Here is a 27,059-nt window from a genome sequence, read left to right on the forward strand (position 1 = left end):
CACAAGGTTGCGTTATATAGGATAGATTAGCTTTTGGCTAGGTGGTGGCTCCGCCCCCAGACCTCTGTGTTTCCTCGGCCTACGCCCTCAAACCTCTAAAACCTAAATTCTACTAAATTTCAACTTTCTTTTCGTATTTCAACTATCTAAAAGATAAGATTTTGTATCACAAAAAAACACCCATTTAAATAACATGGAAATTACTTAATTCCCATTTAGACACCTTAAAAACTAAAAATATTCACTTTTGGCAATTTTCCTGCAAGTTAGTCCCGGAACTCCTCAATCATGCCAAATTGTATCATTCTAATCCCGCCGGAAGAGCTTAAACCTCTTGGAGTGTAGAAAATGTCCCATATAAATAACATTGGGAAGATTCTTCAGGTCCCCATAAAACTTCTCCACGGTTGAAAATTTCTATTTTTGGTGATTTACTTAGATAACGCTAACGGAAGCGTACAAGCATATCGGATTTCAAGTTTTTATTCCAATTCCAAGTATCTAAAATATAAAATATAAGTCAAAAAAAAAAAGGATCAATTTAAATAACATGGAGAATTTCTTCATCCCCCCTAAAAATTAAAAATGTTATCTTTTGGCAATTTTCCTGTGGTTTAGTACTTGAAAGCTACAAACATGCTAAATTTCAACTCTCCACGTCAAGTGGAAGTACCACTTTATTTTATGTCAGTTCATGTAGTTGTATATATAGTTAGGATAGATGTAACGCAACCTTTTGAACATATTAACTTCCGTAACTGGGATTTTAATGACATTTTGCTGATACATTAAGTGCCATAATACGGAGGTCAAGTTCGACGATTGGTGTCGTCACGGACGTGCTTTCTTCGCGTTGCTACCATGTCCTCAATTTTTTCTCCATGTAATATCAGTCATGATTTTTTTGCAATAGTTTATTCACATACAGAATTACTTTGTGGTTAAGCAGTAATTTTTAGCATTTTACCCTCCTGAGATATTACGTACCAAACATGGCATCAAAATCACAAACTTCAACTTTCGGACCTCCATAAATCTATGGTGCCAGTAGTATCACAGGTGTGGATATTTCTGCAAATTCTTTACATACAACAGTATTTAGCACAAAACTTCTTAACGCCCACTTTATGCCATTCCAAAATACAGCTCCCTTAAAAGTGTAATTTTCTGTAGTTTTTTTTGGTGATTTCATGTATTGGTTTGTAACCCTGCATATTTACTTAGAAGCAAAAGTTTATATTCTCCGTGTACCTCAATCTGTCCTGTAAACATTCGTTTTTATTTGGTGTCTGTCTGATTCGTACATCCTGAGCAACGATGGTTTTCGCAAACGCTTGCAAATGTAAAAATTGGCACTCCATCAACAACAAAGATGGCCGCCATTCAGGAACACTTGTATATATACAACAATGTGAATGATGTTATTGATCTTCTCATACACACGGTTCGTCACACTGAAATTTTTATAATTTTTGGAGATGGTCGAGCAATCATTTTCACCATGTTTGGACCATTTCAGATGGATTGACCCGTATTCATAAAAAATGCATATAACAATACATTTAACAATAAAAAATACATATTCATAGAAATACATGAGTACCATATGAGCATACCCCCCCCCTCAAGGATCGGCGCCCTTGCATACTCTTCAACAGTAATTGTGGCTACTTCTATGATCGTAAGCAGTAACAAGTTAGATTGAAACTGTTATACTTTAAGGTGCTTGGAAAAATTTAAAATAAAATGCTGTAAAATTCAGTCGAAAATTTTGTTTCACAGTTTAAATATATGATTGTCTGAAATGTGAAAGAGAAATGGATGATGAATCCAAATTAATGTTCTTTAGACTTGAAATATTTCACAGCAGGCCATCCCAAAAATATGTAGGGGGGATCATATTATAGTATCAACCCAATCATATTATAGTTCTTCACCATATTATAGTTTATTGCAAGCCTACTGTGAAAATTTAAGGGAAGTAGTAAAAATTTATGGGGTTCCGTCCCACCCTAGCCCCCCATGGATACGGGCCTGTTTCACGGTACAAACTCTTATGGGATATTATTTTTTTAAAAAAATCCACAAAATACTAGTAGAAGATAGTTTTAGATCTTTAATGTACTTATAATATTCTGTTGCTTAGCGAATTTCAAAATATACAGGAATCAATTCAAGGTTACCCAAAGTGATGAACCGTAGTACCAATTGTAAATAAGGTGCCGCAAGTTACTCAAATATTTGTATTTAATAATAAGAATTATTTAAGTAATATTTTAAACAGCATCATACAGCTTTAAGATTCAGATGACATCTCGTTGTATCTCTGCTTCGTTTCACAATTCAAGAATGGAAATATCACGAAGTATGGCTAAGACTGCAGACCAACAGCTCCAAATAACAGCATTCATTTAATATTGTAAGGATTTTCGAATCAGAACCCGAAATTTCCCAATGCTAGGTGAGAACACTAACAACTCAGCAACATCCTGTGTCATATAAACAATAGTATTAGTACATATTCTAGTAGATAACAGAAAAAAAGTATTGTGTTACAATTAAGAAGTCAATAGTTATTGTATTACTTACGTTTGGCTTTCGTGTTGCCAGTTGTTGTAAAGTCTTCTGGCAATGTTCTTCAGTTGAAAAGATACTTGTCATTCACACCTCAACGCTTTTTACCCTTGGACAAGGCAAATGCACTCAAGGCAAGTGATGATGACTGACGGCCACCTTCCTTCTTTGTGGACGTAGGTGCTGGTCCGGTCGTCGCCATCCAAACCAACGTGATTAGCAATGTTAACAGCTTCAATTGTAAGACGAGCATTTTAAATCCAAAGGTGTCCATCGTATTAGTGTCTTTGAATTGTTTACTCGTGAAAATATTCTTAAGTGTGGCTTTTGCTTCAGGAAGAACATGATTCATGTATAATATTACATGTATTTGTGATTTAACAATCCGTGTAGAATTAATACACTAACATTGTTTCACAAGACACACGACAGTTAATTATGTTACATTTCCATGGGTGGAAATCTGTCAAATGATGTTATCTATTATATTTTTCTTAGTGTACATCAGAGGGTGGACACTCTCCCCTGGGTTTCAGAAATACATATATTTTAATTAATTGTATACTAATATATTAATGAGAAACGTTAAATTCTTATGTCGGTGGACAACATCCCCATCAACTAAAATCTGAAACGACGCTGCTCATATATTTCACATATTACACTCTGTGAGTTGCTATGAAAAATAAATCAATTTTTGATTGATAGATGCATACCCACTCACAGTTGTATGAAGAACTCTAAATAAAATAAATCTAGATAATTTAATTAGCGGGTTTATTTCCTAATTCGAGTACCGTCCCTAATTTTGATAGGCAAAAGTTGTCATTCTATTTCTGAACTTTCACCAGCAAATGCTTGAAAGATATAGTCTTTATGGAATGTTCTATCAAGTTTATGATAGTTTCCGGAATATTTAGCACATACAAAATATTTCAAGAATCATATGTGTTTTAACCGGCAGATTTTTTTGAATCTCTGTTCTTGTTGGAAGAGTTTTGTCAATTGTCGAATGAATATTCTGAAGTTATAAATGTGCCAAATGAAATTGTACAGTTCTCAGAACTTCACATTCTTGGCATTTTTGTATTTCTAGGATGACTCAATTCGTACAATTAATAATGTTAACCTACGACTACAAGAAAATTCACCGAAATTTTTAGCTTTATAATGATCGTAACTTCAAAGAAAATACTCATAAAAAGCCAATATATCTGCAATGATATATTACAACTAAATAACCTCCAGAGAAAGTTTTCAGTAAGAGATTAGAAAATATGTGTTTTGATCTAATATAAAAGAAAAGTAATCTTATACGTGATCCAACTACGGGATAACGGCTGACCCGTTTGAACGTCAAGCTAGGTATGTTATTATGTCAGTTCGGCAAAGAAAAGGTATATTCTAAGGGTATAGAGGTTATAAGTTTATGCCCAAAATAGAAGATCTTATAGTTTTTATTATTACACTATCATTGAAATGTATATCATAAAAGTAGGGAATTCAAATAGTTTCCACAAACATTGTTTTTCTCTGGAAAAAACGGAAAATTCAGCTAGTATAGTATAAAAATGAAAGTCATTTTGTTAAGATCGAATCACGGGAAAGCGGCTTAACTGTTTGAATTGAATTTTTTAATATAGTTGTCATCTACCTCGAACCGAGTTTTTATTATGAAATGCATATTCAATGGGAGATATTTATGGGAAAATTGAGTAGGCATATCTCACGAGCCCTTCAAGCTAGGAAGATGAAAGTCTATAAATAAACTTCTCATTACAAATAAGGGAAAACGTGTCTCAACATTTCCGAAACTTCCGGTTTAAAGAGAGTGAAGAAGGGTACTTTTTTCACACTCCAATCGACATTGGCGGTTGTTTGTGATCGCATCACGTGAAAAATTGCTGATTATTTTAAAACTAATTTTGAAACAGAATATCTATTTTAAACTCAGGGAAGGATCCAGGGGGGACGATCTCCCCCCAGAAGAGGAAACTTTCTTATTTTATATATAAATAAAACCCATCCGAGTTTGGAGCTCTTAAAATGGCTCTAACAAGGGAAGAGAGGGAGATTATATATTGAAGTGGAAGATGGTTTATACACCAATCGAAAGCACTAATGAGCCTATTACGAAACTGTAATAAAATTTTTCGGAATGCTTACACTGTGCAAGTTATATCAATATACAGGGTGTCCAGAAAGTCCGTTGCCACCTCTAGAAATCGCAAACGGTGAGACAGATGCCAAAACAAAAAAAACATGTGTTTGATCATTTTAAAAGCACAACGTATTAAAGCAAAAAGGGTTGTCCTAGGGCCACCCGCAGGGTCCCAGGCAGGGTCCAACTCAAAAATTGCAAATGGTAAGGGAGTCAAGTAGTATACCGTTAGAAAGCTGTTGGGAAATGCAAGAAGACGAAGCAAGTCTCGACTCTATAAAATTACTTTGTGCAAAATGGCGGCCGGTGAAAATATCAGCAGAAACGTCATTGTAAAACCTATGGCCACCCGTATAAATCTCAAACGGTGCAACAGATGTCAAAACAGGAAAAACGTGTGTCATCATTTCAAAAGTATAATGATGAAAGTAAACATATTTGCCCAGGGCTCTCCGCAAGGGATCAAACGCAGGGCACAGAATGTTGACAGAATCTCACACTAGGGGCATTTACTTTCTTTATATTGCATACACGAATTAAAGTGAAAACAAAGGAAAACCCGACTTCTGAAAGAAAAACTAAAACGCAAGATTTTTCCACAGTGTTGTCGTAGAGCGTCTAGACTTGTACCATTTGCTTTCATTTAACATTAGCTTTCAAACGGTGTGCTACGTGAGTCGCCTTGCCGTTTAAAAATTTTGAGCAGGACCCTTTGTGGGACCCTACGGAGGACCCTGGGGCAAACATTTTTTACTTTCAGTCTTTGCACTCTCCTGTTTTGATATCTGTCTCCCCGTTTCAGATTTATGGGGGTGGCCATAGACTTTAAAATGATGTTATTGCTGAGATTTTCACCGGCCGCCATTTTGCACAAGGTAATTTTAAAGAGTTGAGACTTGTTTCGTCTTCCTGCATTTCCCAACAGCGTTCCAACGATATGCTACTCGACTCCCTTACCATTTGCAAATTTTGAGTTGTACCGCGCCTGGAACCCTGCGGGTGGCCTTAGGATAACACTTTTTGCTTCGATACGTTGTACTTTTAAAATGATCAAACACGTGTTTTCCTGTTTTGGCATCTGTCTCACCATTTGCGATTTCTAGAGATGGCAACGGACTTTGTGGACACCCTATATATTCTTAAAACTCACACAGTATATGCATTCGGAAAAATGTTATTATAGTTTCGTAATTGGCATCATTTGTGCTTTCGATTGGTGTATAAACCATCTTCCACTTCGATATATAATCTCCCTCTCTTTCCTTGTAAGTAGCAGTATTACAACCCACCGCTCCCAGAAGTCCGTCTTGGATCCGCCCCTGTTTAAACTGGATTTTATCAAGTGACTTAAGATAAATTTAAAGTTTATGCCAAAATAGAGTATATCATATGTTGTTACGGTAACACTTTCATTGAAATGTTTATATTAAGGGGAGAGGGAAGGGGTTTCAAATATTTTCCATTCTACAAATCTCTTCTTGAGAAGAACGGCCGTTTTATCAAAGTCCTTTATAAATTAAAATGTTAAAAGAAAGTTGAAAAAGCTTGCTCTGTGTTGTGGGTTTAATTACATCAGAAATATATGATATAATTCCAGTAAATAAATGGAGCCTTTGAGTATTTTGCACTTGTTCTTCGGTTTCCAGTTCTTAAAAGTTATGCGTCTTTATTTCGACTAACGTAAGATGTATTATTATAGAATTTGTTTCGTTTCTGGTTCTTCAAGAACGAGGAAACCTGGCTGCGTATTGAAAGCTTTAATTATAAGACAGTAATGTATTCGTAATGTTATTTCACAGTGCAAGATTTACTATTGAGAAATAAACAAGTATTAAAAGTAGTATTAAAGAATATTCCTATCACCGTTAGGTACCATCCGCTGCTTAACAGTGTCTTTGCCAGATATAATGTAAATAAATAAATAACATCTTTTACAGCAAAATAAAACTGCCAATTATTATTGGTAACGAATAACATAGATTTTAAAGACATAAAAAGTTCGTTTTGTCGATTTTTTCGAAAACTACAGATGAGAAAATAACTTCAAATATATTTTGTTGTGTTTACCTCAATGTGATCTATACTCCTTTCCGTCAAAAAATAATTTCCCGACCTTCTATCCGTACATTTACCAATGTTACTCTCAACCTAGCAACCTTTTTATAGGAGAAAATATTATCTTGTCACAACACAGAGTACAACAGCGCGATCCACTGGGCCCGGCTCTGTCTGCTTTGACTCTCCAACCTATTGTAAATGATATTAACACAGATTTGAATATTAGGTATTTGGACGATGGAACCACAGCAGGAAATACGGATTTAGTGTTGCGTATATTAAATCGATATTAAAACTAATGCATCAACCATTGGTTTATTTTAAAATTACTCCAAATGCGGGGTGAGTTTTCTGCGCGCAAATGATCAAATTGAGAAATTCTATCAGAGTTTTAATGCATCAGAACAAGGAATTCAGCTTCTAACATCATCTAATGCTGAATTGTTAGGCGCTGCCATTTCGGCCAATGAACGGAGCAAAATATTATCAGAAAACATCTCCAAATTAGATTTTTTTTTCAGATTAGCCAAAATTTCAGCCCATTCTGCATATTATATATTACGAGCATCACTTTGAATACCAAGATTATTATACTTCCTCCGATGTTCTCCTTGTTGGCGAGAAAGTGACTTAGTTGGGAAGTTGGATGAAAAATTAAAAACTGGATTAGAATCAATCTTCGACTTTTCCTTACACGACAAATCATAAATACAGGCTTCTCTACCAGTTGCAAATGGAGGTCTTGGCATACGTAGCGCCATACATATTGCTATCCGTCTTTCCTAGCTTCAGTCTATGGCTCTCAACAATTAATAGGATTTCTGCTCCAGCGGGAAGTCGATATAAACACGGATCAAGATGTGCAGGACTGCATGGCCAAATGGACTGATTTAGTTAGATTAGATCCCCCAGCACTCGAAAGAAGAAATATTCAGTTAGCCTGGGGTGAACCTGTAATAAATCATCATATAGCTTCACTACTAAGCTCAACTGATAACCTCGAAGATAAAGGCAGGCTTCTTGCTGTCACATCCCCTGAAAACGGAACATGGTTTCAAGCTTTACCTTTATTTTCTCTGCGGTTGCATCTATCTAACGACAGTTTTCGAGTAGCCACTGCGTGAGCCACACCATTGCTCCGCATGTAACGACCATGTAGATAGAAAAGGATTGCACGGCTTGTCATGTAAAAACAGTGCTGGAAAGATTTCACGACATACCAGTGTAAATTACATTATTCTAAGAGCTCTCATTTCAGCAGGCGTTCCATCAGTTAGAGAACCAAATGGCTGCAGCTGCAATGACGAAAAACGGCCTGACAAATGAGGTTAGTGTCATGGAAAATAGGAAAGGCACTTGTTTGGGATTCCACCTGTGCAGATACCTATGCTCCCTCAAATGTACCAGACACATCGACTCTAGCAGGACTCGTAGCTCGAAGAGAGATAAAGAAAGAAATATATCAATCTATTGAACAAATATTGGTTTGTTACAAGAGCAATTGAATCAAGTGGTTCATGGGGTCAAGAAGGGTTAAGTTTCATCCAAGTAGTTGGCCAACGCATATCAATAAAATCGGGAGATACCCGAACAAGAGCATTTTTGATACAACGGATTAGTATAGCCATTCAACGAGGGAATGTGTCGGCTATTTTGGGAACTTTGCCAACCGGAAAAGAATTAGAAGAGACAATCCTTTTGTAGGCGATTTATGTACTCAAATAATGTTACGCGAACTTATAATAAACTACTTTGTTTCTGTGCAGGAAATAACATTTTCTAAATGTAAAAATAAATAATTGATATATATTGTAATTTTAAATTTTTAATATGAAAAATCAGGTATTGCCATATTTTACTGTTACATTTTAAATTTATAATATAACTGTTTTCTTAATACCTTGATGTTGTAAATAATATATTACTGTGAGTATCAGATTCCGATATTGTAACAACAAGCAAACAAGTATATGTTAAATTTGTATTAATAATAATAATAATAATAATAATAATAATAATAATAATAATAATAATAATAATAATAATAATAATAATAATAATGTCAGTGATATATGGTGTTCATTGGACAAAACGCTCCAAACAATAAAGATTCGCCTTAGACAAAGAGGCAGAATACGATATTAAAAATCACACAAGCCTAACAAATCGATTGTTCTCAAAAGAAAAAGAAAATAAGTTGTCAGGAAACAAAAATGGCCACAACGTGAAAGGAACTATGTACCCTTCTGACTTAATTTATGTTGTACACTAATTTAGGCAGATAAAAGGAAAAAAAATATGTATCACAATCATCACAAAATGAAAACTAAATTTCTGTTTGAATCATAGCAGCATCCGAACAAAATAATGTCTTTTGTTTCCGTATCTCAATTCTTCCGTAGCATGCAGCTTTTGCCATGTATGATTTCAAGAAAATTCCATTCGATGCTAACGACAGGAACCAATATTCCTGCTTACTCTCGCCACTTTGCAAAGGCGGAGTCGCAGACTGGTTTGAGTAACGTAAAATATTTCACATCAATGGTAGACAAGTCTGGTGAAAAACCGTATGAAATTCAGTACCAAGAGCTTCTTGAACTTAAAATGAAAGGTGTGGTGAAAATATTTGATGTCAGAACTCCTCAAGAAGTGAAAAAAGAAGGATATTTGCCTGGCTGTATTCATATACCTCTTTCAGATGTCAGAAATGCCCTACAAATGTCTCCGAGGGAGTTTGAAGCAAAATACAGAGTAGGAAAACCTGAGAAGTGTGACCAAATTGTATTCACCTGTGGAGGCAGAAAGAAAAGTTTGGTGGCTGTCAAGAGAGCTTTGGATTTGGGGTATTACAAAGCGCGTAACTACGGAGGTAAATTTGATAACTGGCTTAAAGATTACTAAGAGTGATACATTAAAAGGGTTAAGTTCCAAAGTTGGGCGTCCGTTTCCAGCATTTTTTTTTTAAATTCACAGGAAAGATATGGATAATTTGATCGTTTGTGTGCTTGATAATATATAAGAGTCTCGAAAAGTATGTTTATTTGTTATATAAAAGCGGTTATAAACATGGGACTATACGGCGAGCGGAGGGAACTACTTGGCGCAAGGTAACCAAACAGTTGCATTGTGGGAAAGAAACGAGTATATGTGTTATGAACATGGCGAATGTACAAGGGCAATGAACTAACAGTTTTAACATTTGTGAAGCAATACGTTGATGACAAGCAAAATCTTTTATAAGTTTGTAAAGAGCACGGATTAATGAACCTAATAACAAATTGGAAAAAGTGTGGGAAGGAGCTAACCGCAATAAATCGTGGCGAAAGCGGACGCCCAACTTCGGAATATATGCCCATTAAAAATACTAACTTGTTCTACTTTCAAATTATCATGTATTTCTGTCATTTGAAGTGGCCACATGTCACCTTTCACCATAATGTACATACATTCATAGAGTTTATATCCATTAAACAAAATTTTAATGAATTACAAATACAGCTCTCATTTCTACTATCAAACTTAGCTTACAGTAGCTTGTGATTATTGTGTAGCAATTCATGTCATGAGCAATATCAAATTTTCGTAGAGTTTTGGTCTTGGGGGACCAAAATATGGTAAAAAAAAAACAATGTTTACAGCGAAATGAGTTAATGTTACGGAAATGTAATTATTAAGTGAAGGTAAATACTAAATTAATCAAACCTAACTTGAACAAACAAACAAAAAAAAAAAAAATACAGAAAATATAGCGAAAGTACAAATTTTACGGTCTGAGAACAAACCTGGAGGAACAGGGGTAATTGTCTCACTGCATTCCATATATATAGAAAATTTCATCAATAGAGAAGTAATGTCGTAATGAAAAACGTGAAACTAATTTTGCAAGCGAAGAGTCTTGTTCTTTCTTCGCAAGCAAAACCCAAAACAAAGTAATTGAGTCGAACCAAGGACCCTTCGCACAAGAGGAGAGTACTCTATCTCTGAGCCACCGTGACCAACACATGCTTTGTTTGATCATGCATCGTATCAATGATACCTACTTGTGTGTGTATGAGGCCTTGTCAGCAGTTCTCCCTTTACTTCAACGAACAGCTGTGTAAACGCTATTCAATTGTGTCATAATATGGGCAAAATTAGATGCAAATCTGTGACATGCGATCTTACCGTTTTCATTAGCGTGAATAAGTTGAATAGTGTGAAGAGCATACATATACTATGAAATGTGGAACTGTATACTGTTACGGTTAATTCTCTTTCTTCCTTTCCTCAGAATTTGGCCTAGGTTGAATACTCTCCTGGGTACTGAAGGTACTCCAGGTTATCCAACCGTAACTTAAATTGTATTGACGCAACGAGAAAAAAAACTTAATTAAAATATGAAAGAAAAATAAAACAACATCTGCAATAATGAAGAAAGGAAGATTTGGAAGAAAATAAATAAATAAATAAATAAAATTAAATTAAAATATACTTCGAATCAGGATCTTTTCTCCTGTTGAGACCACTGCGAGAAGCACTGTAACTGTTGATAATATCCATAGAGTTTAATTCTTTCGTTCTAAAGACCACTTGCCAAATATTGTTAATCCAGCTTATAACTAAGGGATATTCAGATCTCATAACACAATGACTACTACTTCATACAGTACAAACTAAATTTATTATTAGAACAAAAAGAAAGAGAAAAATAAAACTACAATGACAGAGCTCTCCTTCCCGCACGGAGAGAGAAAAAAACTGAAACACATTGCAAGTGAAAAAAAAGTATAATTAGGTTTGAAAATTTAGTCCCCAAATTTAGTTCTTAATTCCAAATTTTGTCTTCACCCATCCTACTTTTACAACAATTTCTACGCGCTCAGAACAACCTTTTAACGCACCTCTTACATTTCCAAAGAAACTTTCGTTCCGGTTATAGTTAGTTAGTTAATTTCGTACAATATAAACTCCGTTTGGTCAATCCGATTCTTAGTGCAAGTACATTTTAGAATTTTGAAGATTTAGAGTTACATAAAACAAAATACAAGTCCCTTTTTATATCGGTTGACCTATATTTAAAAAAATGAATTGTTATGTTACTCAAATTAAACTTTGTCACAATTTAGTATTAAATTTTACAATTGTTTTTTTTTAAAACACTATTACATCATTCGAAGGGGGGGTAACATTTCTTAAGCCTGCTGACACACAATAGAAATACAAAGAAAAACTATTACAAGGTTTTACATTATATACTTATTAAATCGGTTCACAATATGAATACAATGTTCACCCAACAGCTTTCCTAATGGCTGAGCACCCTATGAAAGTGAAAGCGGTGGAGATAGAGAATGGCCGGGCCTACATGAACACACTGAAGAAATAAAATATTATCTTCCTTCGAGCGGGCAACCTGTCTATTTAAGGCGCAACACGTCTCTAAATACACACTTTCTTCATATATTTAACTATTTCTTTGCCCATGGCTCGTTAAATCGCAACTTCTCTAGTCTCACTTTTGTGTAGCACAAATTTTCAACTACCGATCGTATCTGCCAAATATTTCTTTAAACTACAGGGTGAGCGGACAAGCTTCAGGTAATTCCGTTATCACAAGCATTTATATTAATAACATGTCAGCAGGATAGAAAGAGAGAGCAGTGAACGTTCTGAACATCACCCCGGATTTATCATTCTATACATAACGTTTACTAGGAGGGTCCTAATAACCACAAACAACAGAGCCAATTTTAAACTTCGTACACAATAGTTAAAGACACTAAAACTAACCTAACTAATATAACTAACAAACAAAGAAAATAAATTCATACAAAACGAAAGAGATTTGAACTCAGATTTGATAGTGGAGAGGTGCTAAGCTAAGCGTAGATTTTTGACATTTGGAGTTCCAACCGAGACATGTGGAAGTGAAAGTGAAGGGAGAGGAAGGACGAATTCTATCACCCAGGCGACTGGGGACCCATGCTTGACTGGAAAGATTTACTTTAAGCAATCATGTTTCTAGATTCCATTACTCTGAAGAAACTCAGCTAATGTTACTTTTATCATCGTACAAACAATTTACAATAAGCAGGCGTATATATTAACTTATCTTTGCTCCCCCTTTTTTTAATATATAAAAAATATATAAATTTCGAAAACCGAGAATTTAGTTCATAGTTCAAATTTTGATACAATTTATGATAGTTTATAGAATTTAGTCACCAATTGATCCGGATTGAAACAAACATTTAACCAACCATAGCAACCATCTTCTCAAAAAAACTTCTTACACCTGGAACCTTCCTAGTCACATGGTCTTCTAAATTTCAACTCCTGCTTCTCAAAATATCTAAAGTAGCTGCATCCCAATTTAAAGTAAGAGGCTATTGTTACCTGAAAGGTCTTGAAGTGCTTTTCAGTCCTGAATATTACCGTTCCTCCAGACAGCAAACGCCATCATAGCCGGTACTCGTGCATATTGATACGGAAGGAAAGTTCTGTTATTTCACCTAACATGTTTTTAATCTGTTTATAGTAGTTAGTCGGCCTTCATTTCTCACCCTTCGTCCACTCCTGAAATTCACTAACTACAGATCACATAATTACGTGGTTCGTAGGTGTTTAGTTGAAATTTATTTCATCTCAGTTGCCTGAGATGTTAGCACTACTCCATAGTAACGCGAAAAAAAAAAGGACGCTATCCCCTCCCGGCGAGGATAGCTTCACTTCGCCCCTCTTATTTTCCAATTGGTAGGTTTAATACCGGAAGATGTTTTAAATTCTAACATGCTTATCGACCTAATATACATATATTAAAACGATTGCAATTAAAATAAGAATATCTAAATGAATTACTTACTAGAAATAGTTTCAAATTAAAATTAAAAAAAAAATTACTGATATTTTCTTGTTTTAATTTCAACTTTTCTCACTCGGTGGCAGCACATTCACGCACAGCGAGGACTATAAACGAACTTTTAATGTGGCTTTGGATGGAACTCGAAAAAGGGCGCCATTTTGGGTCCTCAGATCTCAACGATCTCATACTAATATAAACAATTATACATGAGCGGAAAAGGGACCGTCTCAATACTACGAATCGAAGTACGTGTTCAAGTGATTATTTTGAGAGAAGTGAGTCATTCTCTGCGAAAAAAAATCCCTAAGTGATTGGGAGGAGCGGTATCGGACTCTTGAAAGATAGTCACAATGTAAATAGTACACGGAAACGCGCTAATCGTACAAAGGTAACAAATTCTCTTAAGGACAAATCCACTTGAAAAACAAACAAACGTAATAGACGTTAACCGCTCTAAAAGAACCGTATGGAAGAAGCATTTCCAATCGGTCTAGGACGGTGGACCAGTCCCTTCAGATCTATGGTCTTGAATGTATGATTGCGGTAAGAAAAATCCTTCAAGCAGGAAACATTACAGAAAGATACTTATGGGTCAAAACGTTAAATAAAATAAAGACTTAAAGGAATAGCAATGGAAGAGTGCATTTTAGACCTATGATTTAAATTCTAACTTTTTAAATTTGCTAAGGGCACCTCTCATAACACTGTCCAGTTCAACCACAAACAATGTAACAAGAGCAAATTATCGATTACTTTTGATGTACACGGTGGTGGTGACCATGCTTCTAGCTACAAATTTCCATCTCACGTATGTGTATGCAAGCTTCTTGACATTGTTGTCACCAGTAAAATCATAACCCACATATTTCATGGACGACTTCCCAGACCAATGTGCAGAATAGGTAAGAAGTAACACCACGGGTTCGTGAAAGAAGGTTTGCACACTCTAGGATACATGTTGTCGGATATTCACCTGCTGAAATAGGAATATAATATCGGCCTATAAACTTTTCTCGATGTAACGATCACCAGTGAACTTATCTCAACGTGGAGCAGCTAAGATTGCGTATCTTACCCAATGGTGCCTAACAAATTACACCTGCCATGCCCAGATTACAATCATCACGAGAACATCTAACATTTAAGCACCCATCATTATAGAAACGGCTTCAAGCATGACTTGTCCAAAAACACGACTATTTGCCGCTCACGATGTAAGTGACGATATTCACAGGCTCATTGCAACCTAAGACGTTTCTAGTTATAGATCAACAGAAGTCGAAGTTGTTGTAATGTCGACCTTCTATGCTGATAAATCCACAACCGTTAACACACTTCAGCGTCGAATACACTTTGGATGACGTTCTATAAACAGACAGCGAGACACATCTTGATGGATTTGTTATTGTAAGAAGTATCGGGCACTTGGTGTGACCTTGGTTTCTATCTATGTTGCACCTTGACTTGTGATTGCTGCGTTTGATGTGTGGGAGTAGCTTCTGTCACTAATTCCCTTGTTTTTTTTTTGTTTATTTGTTTGTTTTGACATGCTGGTTTTACGGACCTTCCATTAGATATATTTATTTTTAGTACTTGGGTGCTGATTGATGAGAGGAGTGGGTTGTTTAAGTTGTAGATAGTGCCCCACCTTCGACAGATTGCAATTGTCGTAGCTGCTGAATAAGTGGAAGCTTCAAATCTTCTTTAGTTTGTTGTATTCAGATGTCCATGAGGTATCCAATGATCCCTTGGGCTGCTCTGCTCTGCACCATTGGAGGTGTACTAGCTAAGATTTGTATAAAATGTGTAATTATGCTGCCAAACTGAGTAAGCATACATTAGGTTTGAACGGATACTCATTTTGCAAATGTGTCTGCGGGTTTCGTGGGTGAGTTGTGGGGTTAGGAGAACCAGTAGAAGGGCTCTGAAACATGTCAGTCCCTTCTCGGCAGTGGCTGTCGGGTGTTTTTCGAAGGTGAGGCGGTGATCCAGAATGACTCTCAAATATTTGGCATGATCTTGTGTCCCAAGTCGTACACCATGTAGTTGAAGGTTGTAGTCTCTTGGTGTGATGTCTTTTGTGAAAACCATCAGCGCTGTTTTCTCTGCGTTGAGCTGTATCCTCCATGCTTTGGTCCAGTCTTCCTGAAGCGTTAGATAATGGAGGAGGTAGAGGGCGGCGTGTCTATGGTTGATATAACTGGCGGCTGTATCATCTCTATATGTTGCAGTAACTGTTTGTTGGTGGTAAGTAGATCTGAACTCCAGGCTATGTCTGCTGAACTCCAGCCGCTATGTTCTTTGCACCTGTCAGATGGTCAGCATGACTGACCCGGGAGGCGCGGTTCTATAGGTAGCTCTGGATAGTTCTGATCTGAAGTAGCTTGTGTATAAGGCCTGAGTACCATACCCTATCAAACGCCTTTCTCACATTAAGGAAAACCCCAAGAGTATGACCACCTTCATTAAATTGTTAGGTAATGTTATCAATGACGGAGGCAAGCTGTAACCTGTTACTGTGTGTAACTCTGAATCAAAACTAATGATCTAGAACAATTTTTGTCTTTTCCGTATTTCAGGAGTTTGCACTGAAGAACTTGTTCCACTATTTTACTGATGTGGGACAGGAAGCTGATAGGCCTGTAGCTTTTGGTTTCCATCCTTTTCGCATCTGGCTTGAGGATGAGAATAATCCGAAACTCTTTCCATGCTGTTGGATAATGCCCTGTGAATAGTATGGCATTAGAAATTTAGCTGATAAGAGATGTAATGTTACGGAGGCGTTTCAGTGATAGGGGTGGAATCCTACTAGGTTCTTCAACGCTTCCTGGGTGGAGCCTCCTGATAGTCCCTTGTATTTTTTGGAGTATGGACAGATCTGCTGCCGGGAATGTTTGTTGCAACTGGTGAATGACTTATAAGGTGTAGTCCACTACTTATTAAGTGTTTGCGTTTGTTGGTGTCGGGTTTTCCGTAAAAGTCTCCTGGAGAGGGTCTGAGATGGAAAAGTTTGGCCTGATCCTCCAGGATTTAGATAGGGTCTTGAGGACCTAGAATTGATTGTATGCGTGGGGTTGACTCTGTGGGTGTCAGGACGCGGAGTAGATGCCAGAAGTTCTTTGGGTGTGTCCATAGCATGAATTCATTCATTCCATTTCTTCAGCTGGATGCGGAGTAGGCGTTTCTTGACCCTCGTGATCAGAGAATTTCATAGTGTCTCGTACCTAGGATGGCGGACGGTCTGCCATCTTCTTGTTCAGCGTTTCAGGTATATCAGTGTACAAGTTCGGGTATCCTAAGGAGCTTGTTGTTCTTGTTGTGACCACTCTACGGTGGTAGACAGGAAAATGGTGGACTGTATGGCTGCAATGAGGGATTCAACTGCTGCTTCAATTTCGGGTGGGGTGTTGAGTGGAATTCTTAGATCGACCATTTCTGCAAAAGTGGCAGTGTAGTGTTCTAGTTGTTTTCCTTTGTAAGGGGAAGTTGCATCGTCTGTATGTTGGTGCGTAGAGCAATTGTATAGACATCGGTATGTGGTCAAAGTTGATTGCCGTTACTGCATGCGGCTCATTTAGTATTGCAACGTGCCATGTCCAGAACATCTGAGATTCCTCCATTTGTGGGAAAATTGGTAAGATTGAGTGGAGCGCTACTAAGGAAGTATATTTGACGGAGATGTTGTGGCTGCTTTTTATTTTGGTTGGAGACACTGGAGGTCCAAGCAGGATGCTTGCATTTGAGGTATCCACCAGTATGATGAGATGTCCTAGTCGCCACAGCAATTATAGCTCTTGTAGTAGCAGTGGAATGTTCGTTTTTTGTACACTGCTACTATATGTAGTGGATCATCCGGCCAGTGAGTCGTAATCTGTTCCTCCAATGGATGTGAGTGCTGGTAATGTCAGGCTGTCATATGACGTTTAATGAGTATCCCAGCTTCACGCTTGAGACCTGAGAGATCCGTTCTGTATGCAGTGTAGTTGCGGACTCTGAGGGAGTTGTTCTGTCTCAGGTGGGTTCATTGAGCATGGCCATGTTAATACTCTCCGTGGTTAAAAAGTCCGTAAGCTCTACGTTTCGTTTTGTGATTTCCTTGGCGTTAAAGCATGTCACTCGTACCAGTAGGGTTACTGGAAATATAGGCCGCGCCATGATCGAGGAGACTTGCAACTATTTCAGCTTTCGTGGTCATCTTCGTTACTGTGTCTGTGGTGGTTTGAATTTTCCGTAGTGCAGATTTTAGCGTTCCCAGGAACCAGCGCCATAACTTAGATTTCTTCTGAGGGGGCAAGCATTAATACGTGTGTTTATGCCCCCTAGAAAAAGTTGTTTTTTCTAATTATTGTACCCCTCTGTCAATCTTTCTCTTACTCTTTATGGGCCCCCCAGAGCCTATGAGATCTCCCGCACGGCAAGGTCTACATGTCCTTTAGTTACGCCCCTGGGAACGTTTCATACATCACAAATTAATTAAGGGGACAATATTGACAAATCTCAAAGCCACACGAATAAATATTGTTTCTAGAGCTCATAATAGCAGACTCTTTTTACTGAAATTGGCCCAAGACTCATTTTTGTTTTATTTACCTTTTGTGTGCTGTTTTGTTTATGTAATGTAGTGAACCTGTTTGATGCTTCATTTGTAATTTCATGTTCGTATCATATATGGAGTAAGAACATTTTCTCTTAAAATGAGCCCATCTTGAACGGCGGGGAGCTTTCCTGGGGGTATTTACCCCCCACAAGTTACGGTCCTGCCAGAAACTTCCGAAGATCTAGTCCCTGGAGCAGTTGAATAATATCTGATGATGGAGACCAGTGATGTTTCACAGGACGTCATGGTTACTTTTGCTTTTTCTTGTTTAGTTACTTCTTCTTGGTTTGTCTTTGTTCGATGTGTATCAGCATCTGTGCTTGATTTGGAGTCCTGGTGGTTGTGCGGCTGTTGGTTGTTGCCGTGGACTTCTTCGGGTTCCCTTGATCTGTGCAGTTTGCATTCTTTGTGGTGGCCACTGTTGCATAGGATGTGGATGCTTGCTCGATTCTCCTGACTGTGGTTTCTTTACTGTATTGTTGTTTTTGTTGAGTTTGTGTTACAGGAAGGCGTTGAGTGGTTCGTTTTATCCTTGCTGCCTTCAGGTATTCACAGTTCCGATAGTTAGTTGGGTAACTGCCATTGCAGTTTGTGCAGGTAGCCAGTGTGTTTCTCGACTTTTTAACACTCTTTCGTTTGACGAAAGACGCCACATTTGACACACCTGTGGGTTGCGCGACGTGTGGTTTGGTAGTGCCCCGTTCTTTGACAATGGTAAGATTGCAAATTTTCAGAGCCTTTGTATGGCTCCACTTTCACCTTACAGCTGAGGATGTAGTGGAGATCTTAGAATTAGTCTTCAGTAGACTTACTAGGAATAAGGGGAAGAGCGGCGGTTCTCTTCCGCCTCTGCGCGGCCGTTGAGTTGTGCCACTGTCACTTCTGAGAAACCTTCCTTGTTGTGTGTTTGTTGGATATCTACGATGTCTGTGTCGATCGGAAGCTTCCGCAGGACGATCTCCAGCGTTTTATAGTTCGTCACAGCTGTCTGTACAAGATGTATGTTATTGTTTGATGTGACCACATTGTGTGCTTTACTGCCCGATCTTCAATGTCTTCTGTGCATTGCTCTCACACTCTCAATACTAGTGATCTCGCCCTATAATCACTAAATCATAGATCGATCATATAGCCCATTTAAAAGTGATCATCTGCTAATTTAGAGGTTTTCATGTCGAAGAGCATAGTGACGCTTGGCACAATGTTTCGTGTTTACTAGTGTACACTACACTACCTAAAAGCCCCTTGTGCAAAGTATCGCCAACTGTCATCGGTTCGCCGTCGCCTTTTGGCGGGTAGCCGCCAAAGTGAAGGAAAAATGACTGCCAGCATCGGTCCACTTTCGGTACCAAGCGGAAAGCCACAGAAGCGGCTGCAGTCGTCGTAAAGTTAGATGGCAGTTATCATTTTTCCGCCATCCGTTGTTATAGAGATTTTTCGACGAATAACCGCTGAATGATGGTGGGAACTCGGTAGCGTCTGCTGAGAACTGTTCTGCCACCTGTTGTTCTCATCTGTTTCTTTATGTGCTAGGACATAAGGGCAACACGTGGAAGCACTGCTACTCATTAATTGTTGTTGTAACTGTTGTGGTAGTTATTTTGTGTTTTAGCCATACATTGGTATAGAACTTTCAGGGTATAAACACCAATGCAATACGTTCTTGGCAAAATTGAGAGTAGGGGATTAAAGGTGGCAGAGAAGAACCCATGTGGCGGGTTAATGGTGGTACTCGTGGTTTCAAGCAGGCACTGGCGGCTAGGAAGCATCCGTGTGGCGGTTTAATTGCGGAACTGGTGGCTTCAAGCCGGTGTGCTGCCCACAGTTGAAGCTGCCCATGCATTACCGGGGGGTACAAGATGAGCAGCCAAAAACTACCCCCCAATAAATCATATTGACATCCGCTTTTATTCTTTCCTTCTTGTGGAACCAGATATATTACCAAAAGGATACCGTCTTTTAAGTTGGTTTCAGGGTTGCCAGTAATATAAAGGTACGAGTAAGGGACAGGGTGATCATTCAGCGAGTTCAAGTAGTGCTTATACACAAAGATTACCCCCCAATAAATTATTTTGACAAACACATGTAGTAGCTCTTTCTTCTAAAAGGAGATGACTTTCACCAACAGGTGCCGTCTATGAATACCAGTTTTAAAGAAAACCGAAGATTGACAATAAAGCAGGAGGAAAGGATAAGGAAGTTTAGTTCTCCCTACCTGCTCACGCGGTCATCGGGTCTCTAGTTGGCGTCAAAAGACATAAACAAAGCTCTTTATTCGATTCACAGCCACACCCCTAAATTCTTCGACCTTTTTAGCCAATACGATTCCAGTGTCTAATGTCAAACTCTAATCAACTCCACGTGGAGTAACACTTCTTTGAGAAACTTTTGTGTATCCGTTTGTAATGAGTAACGTAAGTTACGAGGAGCAAAAGCCAACGAAGAGAATTATGAAAGTCAGCTCAAATAATTGTCATATTTCTTACCTGCTGCAATACTTACAGATTCATTGAAGCTATTATGTCTATTCCTTCTTGCGTTTCATGTTAATTTTGTCTGATTTTAAAGTAGGAAATTTTCCATAATATTATTGTAAATATATATTTGTTTTGTGGTTTTCTTTGTTTTGTTTCATTTTCAAGGCGTGTTATTTTTAAAAACATTTCTTTTACTGAGAGTTACTTTTTTTAAAAAAAAAAAATCCGACTTTAAAAAGTCAGTTATTATACAAGAATAGCTATTATTTATTACTTTATTTATCGTACTGTTTATTAATTTTTCTTTGTTTCTCTGCCTGCAGTATGTTTTAAATAAATATTTTAGTAATGCTTATAAGAAAAAGAGACAAATGATTGGATAATGAACCAATTAGTTAAAATAGATACACATATTTTCCCAAGTTGTAGTTCATAAAATTACCTGTATGCTTATTCGACGTGACTGCAAATTGCAATTTCACTTTGAAATAAGTATAATAGGCTATCTGATTCTCGTTTTATTGGGTTGGATTAGATATCTGAGTTTAGTGTCCCGTTCAGCAGCAAGGCTGTATGAGACGTGGATCTACAGCTTAACGTGGGATCCGGACCACATTAATTCCCGCTGAGAATCGAACCTGGGCCTCCCACCCCAAAGGCGCGTATGCTATACACACGAGGGAGTTATTTCTAGTCTGGTATACACTAACGCACATATATACATAATTAAAACAATACACAACTAGATATATAGGTATGCAGAGAAGAAATATCCTGGCGATACAAGTAGTTGATGGAGAAATCATAACAAATTATTTCAAATTGAAAGCATTTCATATGTCAATGGAATGGAAAAAAAATCACTGACAGTGATCCGTCTTTGAAAAAGACGAGATTCGCTGGGTTAAGTTCTGACCCTTAAGCTCCTATTCTACAACTGCTTCAACTTCAAAAATGTTATTATTCCCCTTGTTTAGCTTCATTTTCAACGAATTTAAATAGTTGGTTACTGAATTCTCTATGTCTGTGTGTCTGATATCTGCATTTTTTTTTTTTTTCAATTTTGAGTCGTCCATTCCATAGAGCATCAAAAACTACCTGAAAGAAGTGATGACATTTTTTGCGTCACTCTTACCGTTTACAAGATATTGGAAGAAGTTCCGATTTCGGTAGATTTAAGGAGCCATATCTCGGGAACCTTCAATGATAGTGAGATAATATTGGTGTTGATCAATACCTAAGAGAATGGTGAACATTTTGGTACCAAATAATAACCGATGGCCACTGTTATATCTGCATTTTCAGTATATATACGGTGATAAAAATGTGACAGCTCTATATAGCTAATTCAATAGATCCCCTAATACGCAGGTTCCAAATATGTAAGTGTATATCTATCGAATTTAAACAAATAAATTTATTATTAAATTTCATATAAATTTCGGAAACTAAAATAATTCGTTCTAAGTTAGTTCTGGCAATACTCTTTGAGCATTCTCGACTGGTTAATGTTCCTGCGCAAACAGCAACTTGCATGTCTCTTCGCTACTCTCATTTTCATATTTTCATTCTCACCATCGTGGTTAATCTGATTGAGTAAAAAATTATGATTAACTAAGGAAATTCATCACCATCGCAATGCCGAACACGTATTTCAAACTTGGACCGTTTCCGATTTTGAAAACGCTCCTCCGTACACTATAAGATATTATTACACCCTACCTTGTATATCACATCGTTATTAAAAAATCATATACAATACATTTTTTTAAATAATAAGTTAAAACTTGCAATCACTCTTATTGAAACGTTCGAATTGCAAGCGGAGCGAGTAAAAAAAAAAAATTTTAAATCTATTTTTTTGCAAACTGATAAACATATTGATTTAATAGGACACCAATAAGTTTTTGGAATGACTCGTCATTTACTCATTTCCAGCGCTTTTTCTTTCTTGCTTGTTCGTCGTCCCTTACTATCAGCGCCCGGTGCGACCGCTCTTCTTGCCCCCCTCTTTAGCTACGGCTCTGACAATGTACGAACTGCTTTATATATATATATATATATATATATATATATATATATATATATATATATATATATATATATATATATATATATATATATATATATATATATTTGAGTTTTCAAAATAGCAGGATATTGAAGAATTTATTCCGTGTTTTCACAATTACTAACAAATTTCAGTGAAAATATATATCCTATATCCTAGCACAGTGGTGAGCAAATTTTTGTGAGTCCAAAGAGAAAACTTTAGGTGGGTATATATATATATATATATATATATATATATATATATATATATATATATATATATATATATATATATATATATATATATACTCTTGTAATAGTAAAACAATGTTATTAAACTCTGAAAGATTATGAACTAGATGGTGAATACATGAACATCCAAACCAAATAGAATATACTTACATTATTAATATTTATTTATAATAATTAAGGGTAAAAGTGAGGGGGAACGCGGGGAGATACCGTCCTCCGACCTTGAAAAAATATGTACGGCGTCCCTCCAGTTCCTAAAAATTACAATGGGCAAAGATAGGCAAGGGGACGGCGCGACCTCATGCCGCTACCTACCATACCCCTACCTTTTCAGATCCGCTTTTACCCGTAATAACAATTAATACGATTATCAATAACACGCATGCTAAGATAATTTTATAATTAATGTCACGTATTTATGTATTGTTATAACGTATTAAATAATCTTAGTGAGTGCCTCATCATTACAAAACATTCATCCTCTGAAACACTCATCGCAGGTTTGACAACAGCGCGCTGATCACTAATTGGTTGCCAAAAGTTAGTTTAGCTGGCTCACTGTATGGTAACTAACTACAGTGAATATAAGTGTTGTCTACTGTAGGGATATGTATCTTTCTTTAACTTAGAAATATTTAGACATTTCTGGTAACCGTAGGGACATATGGACGGAATTTTATAAATTGGTGCGGAAGATAGGGATTTAAATAAAAACTTTGTGAGTGAAAATAAAATGCAATTAATCCTAATATTGGTTATAGTAATTGTTCAAGGTCACAGTGTTTTATACTAGAGATGGAGTGGGTCATTGGGTCGTGGGTCAAGAGCATGTGACCTACTGAGACCCACCACCCATCATGACCCACTGCAACCCACCACTCACCATGGCTCACTCTGATCCACCGACTCTCTGCATTATAGACAGCATCTTCTGAATACTGGTGAATTTGTCTACGTTTTACTTGCATGGCTTTCATTTCCTTTCCTTTTTCATTTGTTTCTGTTTACTTACTTGAAATGAGTATATTTAAGTGAAAAAAGAACTTCAGGCATTTTTGGATATTGATATTTGTAATCGTAATAAAAGCAATAGGACTTATACTACTACTTGGCTTTTGAGAAACAGCGTGTGAGCTTTTAGAGGAGCTAAATACTGGAAATAATAATTTTTGAATTACTGTAATATATAAATTATTATAATAAAAATTTGAATGTAATTATGTGTGCTTAACCATCACGGCCAAATTGAAAAGTCAAATAAAATGACTTTTGGCTTAGGTCTTAATCCAAACTGGGATGGTATCACATAGCTTTTATTATAAAACATATCCTAAGGGGGTAGTGGGGATCCGATTTTTTGCGCAAAAAAAAAAAAAAAATGAGTATCTGCTACGGATGGGCACGGGAGAGTTTTCTTTGAAACTCGACTCGACTCGAAACAGACATTTTTCAGCTCGACTCGAAAATTTCGTGCAACTCGATTCGAATTTGGGCTGTTTCGAGTCGAGTCGAGTCAAAATGAGCCAATTCGAGCTAAACCCTGTGTGTAGTTCAGAGTTGGCGTGGGTCAATGAAAACTTGACCCACGACCCACTGACCCACCACACACCATGACCCACTCTGACCCACGACCCACCGTGACCCACCACCCACGGTGACCCACTCTGACCCACCACCCACCGTGACCCACCACCCACCATGAACCACTGTCATCCACTGTGACCTACTCAGACTCACCAAAATCCATCATCATTAACTCTGAACACGATCCACGGCCTCTTCTGAACTGACTAAAGAGTTTACACTTGTAATAAAACAAGACTGTGAAATTGTCACTAATCGGAGTTTGAATTTCTAGTCAATCGCTCAATAACGGTGGATCTGACCTTTACGATATAAAATGGTAAAGTGTTTGTCAGTGAGGAAATTGAAACAGTTCGAGGTGGGGGGAAATTAGTGTGTGCCTAAAATATACTTGTACTAAGAGAGTATTCTTGCAAGTGTTAATTTCTGAACGCATTCCACAAGAAACTTTTATTCTCAGGGAAATACCCCTGTACAGTATGGAAAAGGTTATGGTTTCTCAGTTCATAGTATGTTTCTCACAAAAGACCTGAAAAACCAGTTGTTCATACGGTATAAAGGTGCTCGGGTACCCTATGTGAGAGCATTTCCATAAAGTATGCTCATAATTGTAATTTGTGTAATCACTAAAACACCACGTTAAATTTAAGTTACAAATATGCATAATTGCAATTATTATGAACATTTATTCAAAGTAGTTTACCTAAAGCAAAGAAGAGACTTACTAAAAATTAGGTACAAAGTTGAATAACACAAATAAGCCATTAGTAATACAAGTATACATTTTCCGAAACTCGTAATTTTCCACCTTAAAACAAATCTGAAATCGGATTTATTTCCTGTTGGTAACTTTTTGGTGGTAAATCATCCGCAGTGGAATGATGTCCATCCTTCAGCCAAGAAATAACTAGCTCGTCTACTTTGAGCATGTCTAGCGGTGGGCCATTAACAATGATGAGCAACAAGTTAGACAATGTTTGAGCACTTAGTCTATTTCTAATATCAGTCATCCGTAAATTCATAAGGGGAAATCCCCGTTCGCACTCTGTCGTGGAAATTGATAATACTTCTACCCGATTTCTGCAACTTCTCATCGACAATCTAGTTGTTAGACTTAAGTCTGATAACGATTTTTCTCGGTCAGTTTTGAAATACTCAGAAAGAAGTATCATCTCTCTATCACCATACAAAATCTTTTCCATATCGACCATGTCAGTTGGCAATGTCGACTCATGGAGAACAGAAACTTCATCTACCACACCTTCGATAGGGAATCTTGTGCATAAATGATCAATTATAGCTTGATGATTTATTATTTGTTTATAAATTTAATTTTTGTAATTACACATGAAGGCTTGATGCCATTACCAAGTTTCCTCTCCCCTCTAGAAAGCGAAAGGGAACGAGGTTCCTGGAAAGTGTTCAGAGGTGAATGGGAATTTCCCTCCTTCTTCTCCTTCAATTACCACACTGCTGTTTGCCATGGGCCAAATTACGATGAATTTCAATTAAATTATCATAATATAATTATTTCTTTGTTGAATTATCGATACTTTTCAGTGGAAAAAAGGATGAAATTTCAAAGTTCCAAATCAAAGGAAGTAGACCAACGTAAAGCGGAAAAAGGTGTAAAATTTTCCATACAATTATGCGTACAATCCAAACCTCAAATTTCCGTGTAATTAAGCTTACAGTACAAATTTTATGCCTATTTTTCTCACAACTTTATGGGTTGATTGCCCTGTGCTGTAAGTGCTCCATATAATAAACATAAGCTTCAGCAATTATTATAGCAGAAAACAATGGATATATGAAGCCAAGCACTGTATTTTTTGTTTCTGATTTTTTTTCTTAAATAACATCGATCGTTTTCGATCATTTTTACAAACCAACTCACTACCAATTTTCCATATATAAAAAGTCCCCCCCCTACATAAAGGAGAATTTTTAAAAAAATGCTAGAACACATTCTGTTTATTTTTAATAAAGAATTAATACACTGAATTTCAGCTCCATAAGTTTAACGGTTTGCGAGATACTCATTTTTTTTCGCAAAAATTCGGATCCTCACTACCTCCTTAGGATATTATGCATTATAATAAAAGCAATATAATATCCCAATTTGGATTAAGGCCTAACTATATACCAAAAGTAATTTCATTTGACTTTGCAATTTGACCATAATGATTAGGCACGTATAGTTACATTCAATTTTTTTTTATATAATAATCTATATATTACAGTGATTCAGAAATGTATTTTTTTCCAGTAGTTAGCTCTAAAAACTCACAGGTCTCGAAAGCCAAGTTGTAGTGTAAGTCCTATTGCTATTATTACTATTAAAAATATCAATATCCAAAAATGCCTGAAGTTCTTTTTTCTCTTGGTTAGATATACTCACCTCAGGTAAGTAAACAGAAACAAGTGGAAAAGGAAGGGAAATGAAGGTCTTGAAAGTAAAAC

The 27,059-nt window shown here is 36.9% G+C and overlaps 2 protein-coding genes across 2 annotated transcripts in view; one reads left to right on the forward strand and one right to left on the reverse strand.

Annotated features, from left to right (window-relative positions):
• LOC145694854 (uncharacterized) overlaps positions 1-2,684 on the reverse strand; it is an 81,770-nt gene extending 79,086 nt beyond the window's left edge. The window contains exon 1 of the mRNA XM_081771549.1: positions 2,590-2,684. The gene's annotated coding sequence lies outside the window, so the exon portion shown is untranslated. The remainder of the gene's footprint in view (positions 1-2,589) is intronic.
• A 6,313-nt stretch (positions 2,685-8,997) lies between these two features.
• LOC145694040 (thiosulfate:glutathione sulfurtransferase-like) overlaps positions 8,998-27,059 on the forward strand; it is a 30,897-nt gene continuing 12,835 nt past the window's right edge. Inside the window, exon 1 of the mRNA XM_081770177.1 lies at positions 8,998-9,662. Within this exon, the coding sequence (XP_081626303.1) occupies positions 9,161-9,662 (502 nt within the window). The 5' untranslated portion in view covers positions 8,998-9,160. The remainder of the gene's footprint in view (positions 9,663-27,059) is intronic.

This window comes from Thermobia domestica, chromosome 9, assembly GCF_964235325.1.
Source record: "Thermobia domestica chromosome 9, izTheDome1.hap1.1, whole genome shotgun sequence".
NCBI lineage: Eukaryota > Metazoa > Arthropoda > Insecta > Zygentoma > Lepismatidae > Thermobia > Thermobia domestica.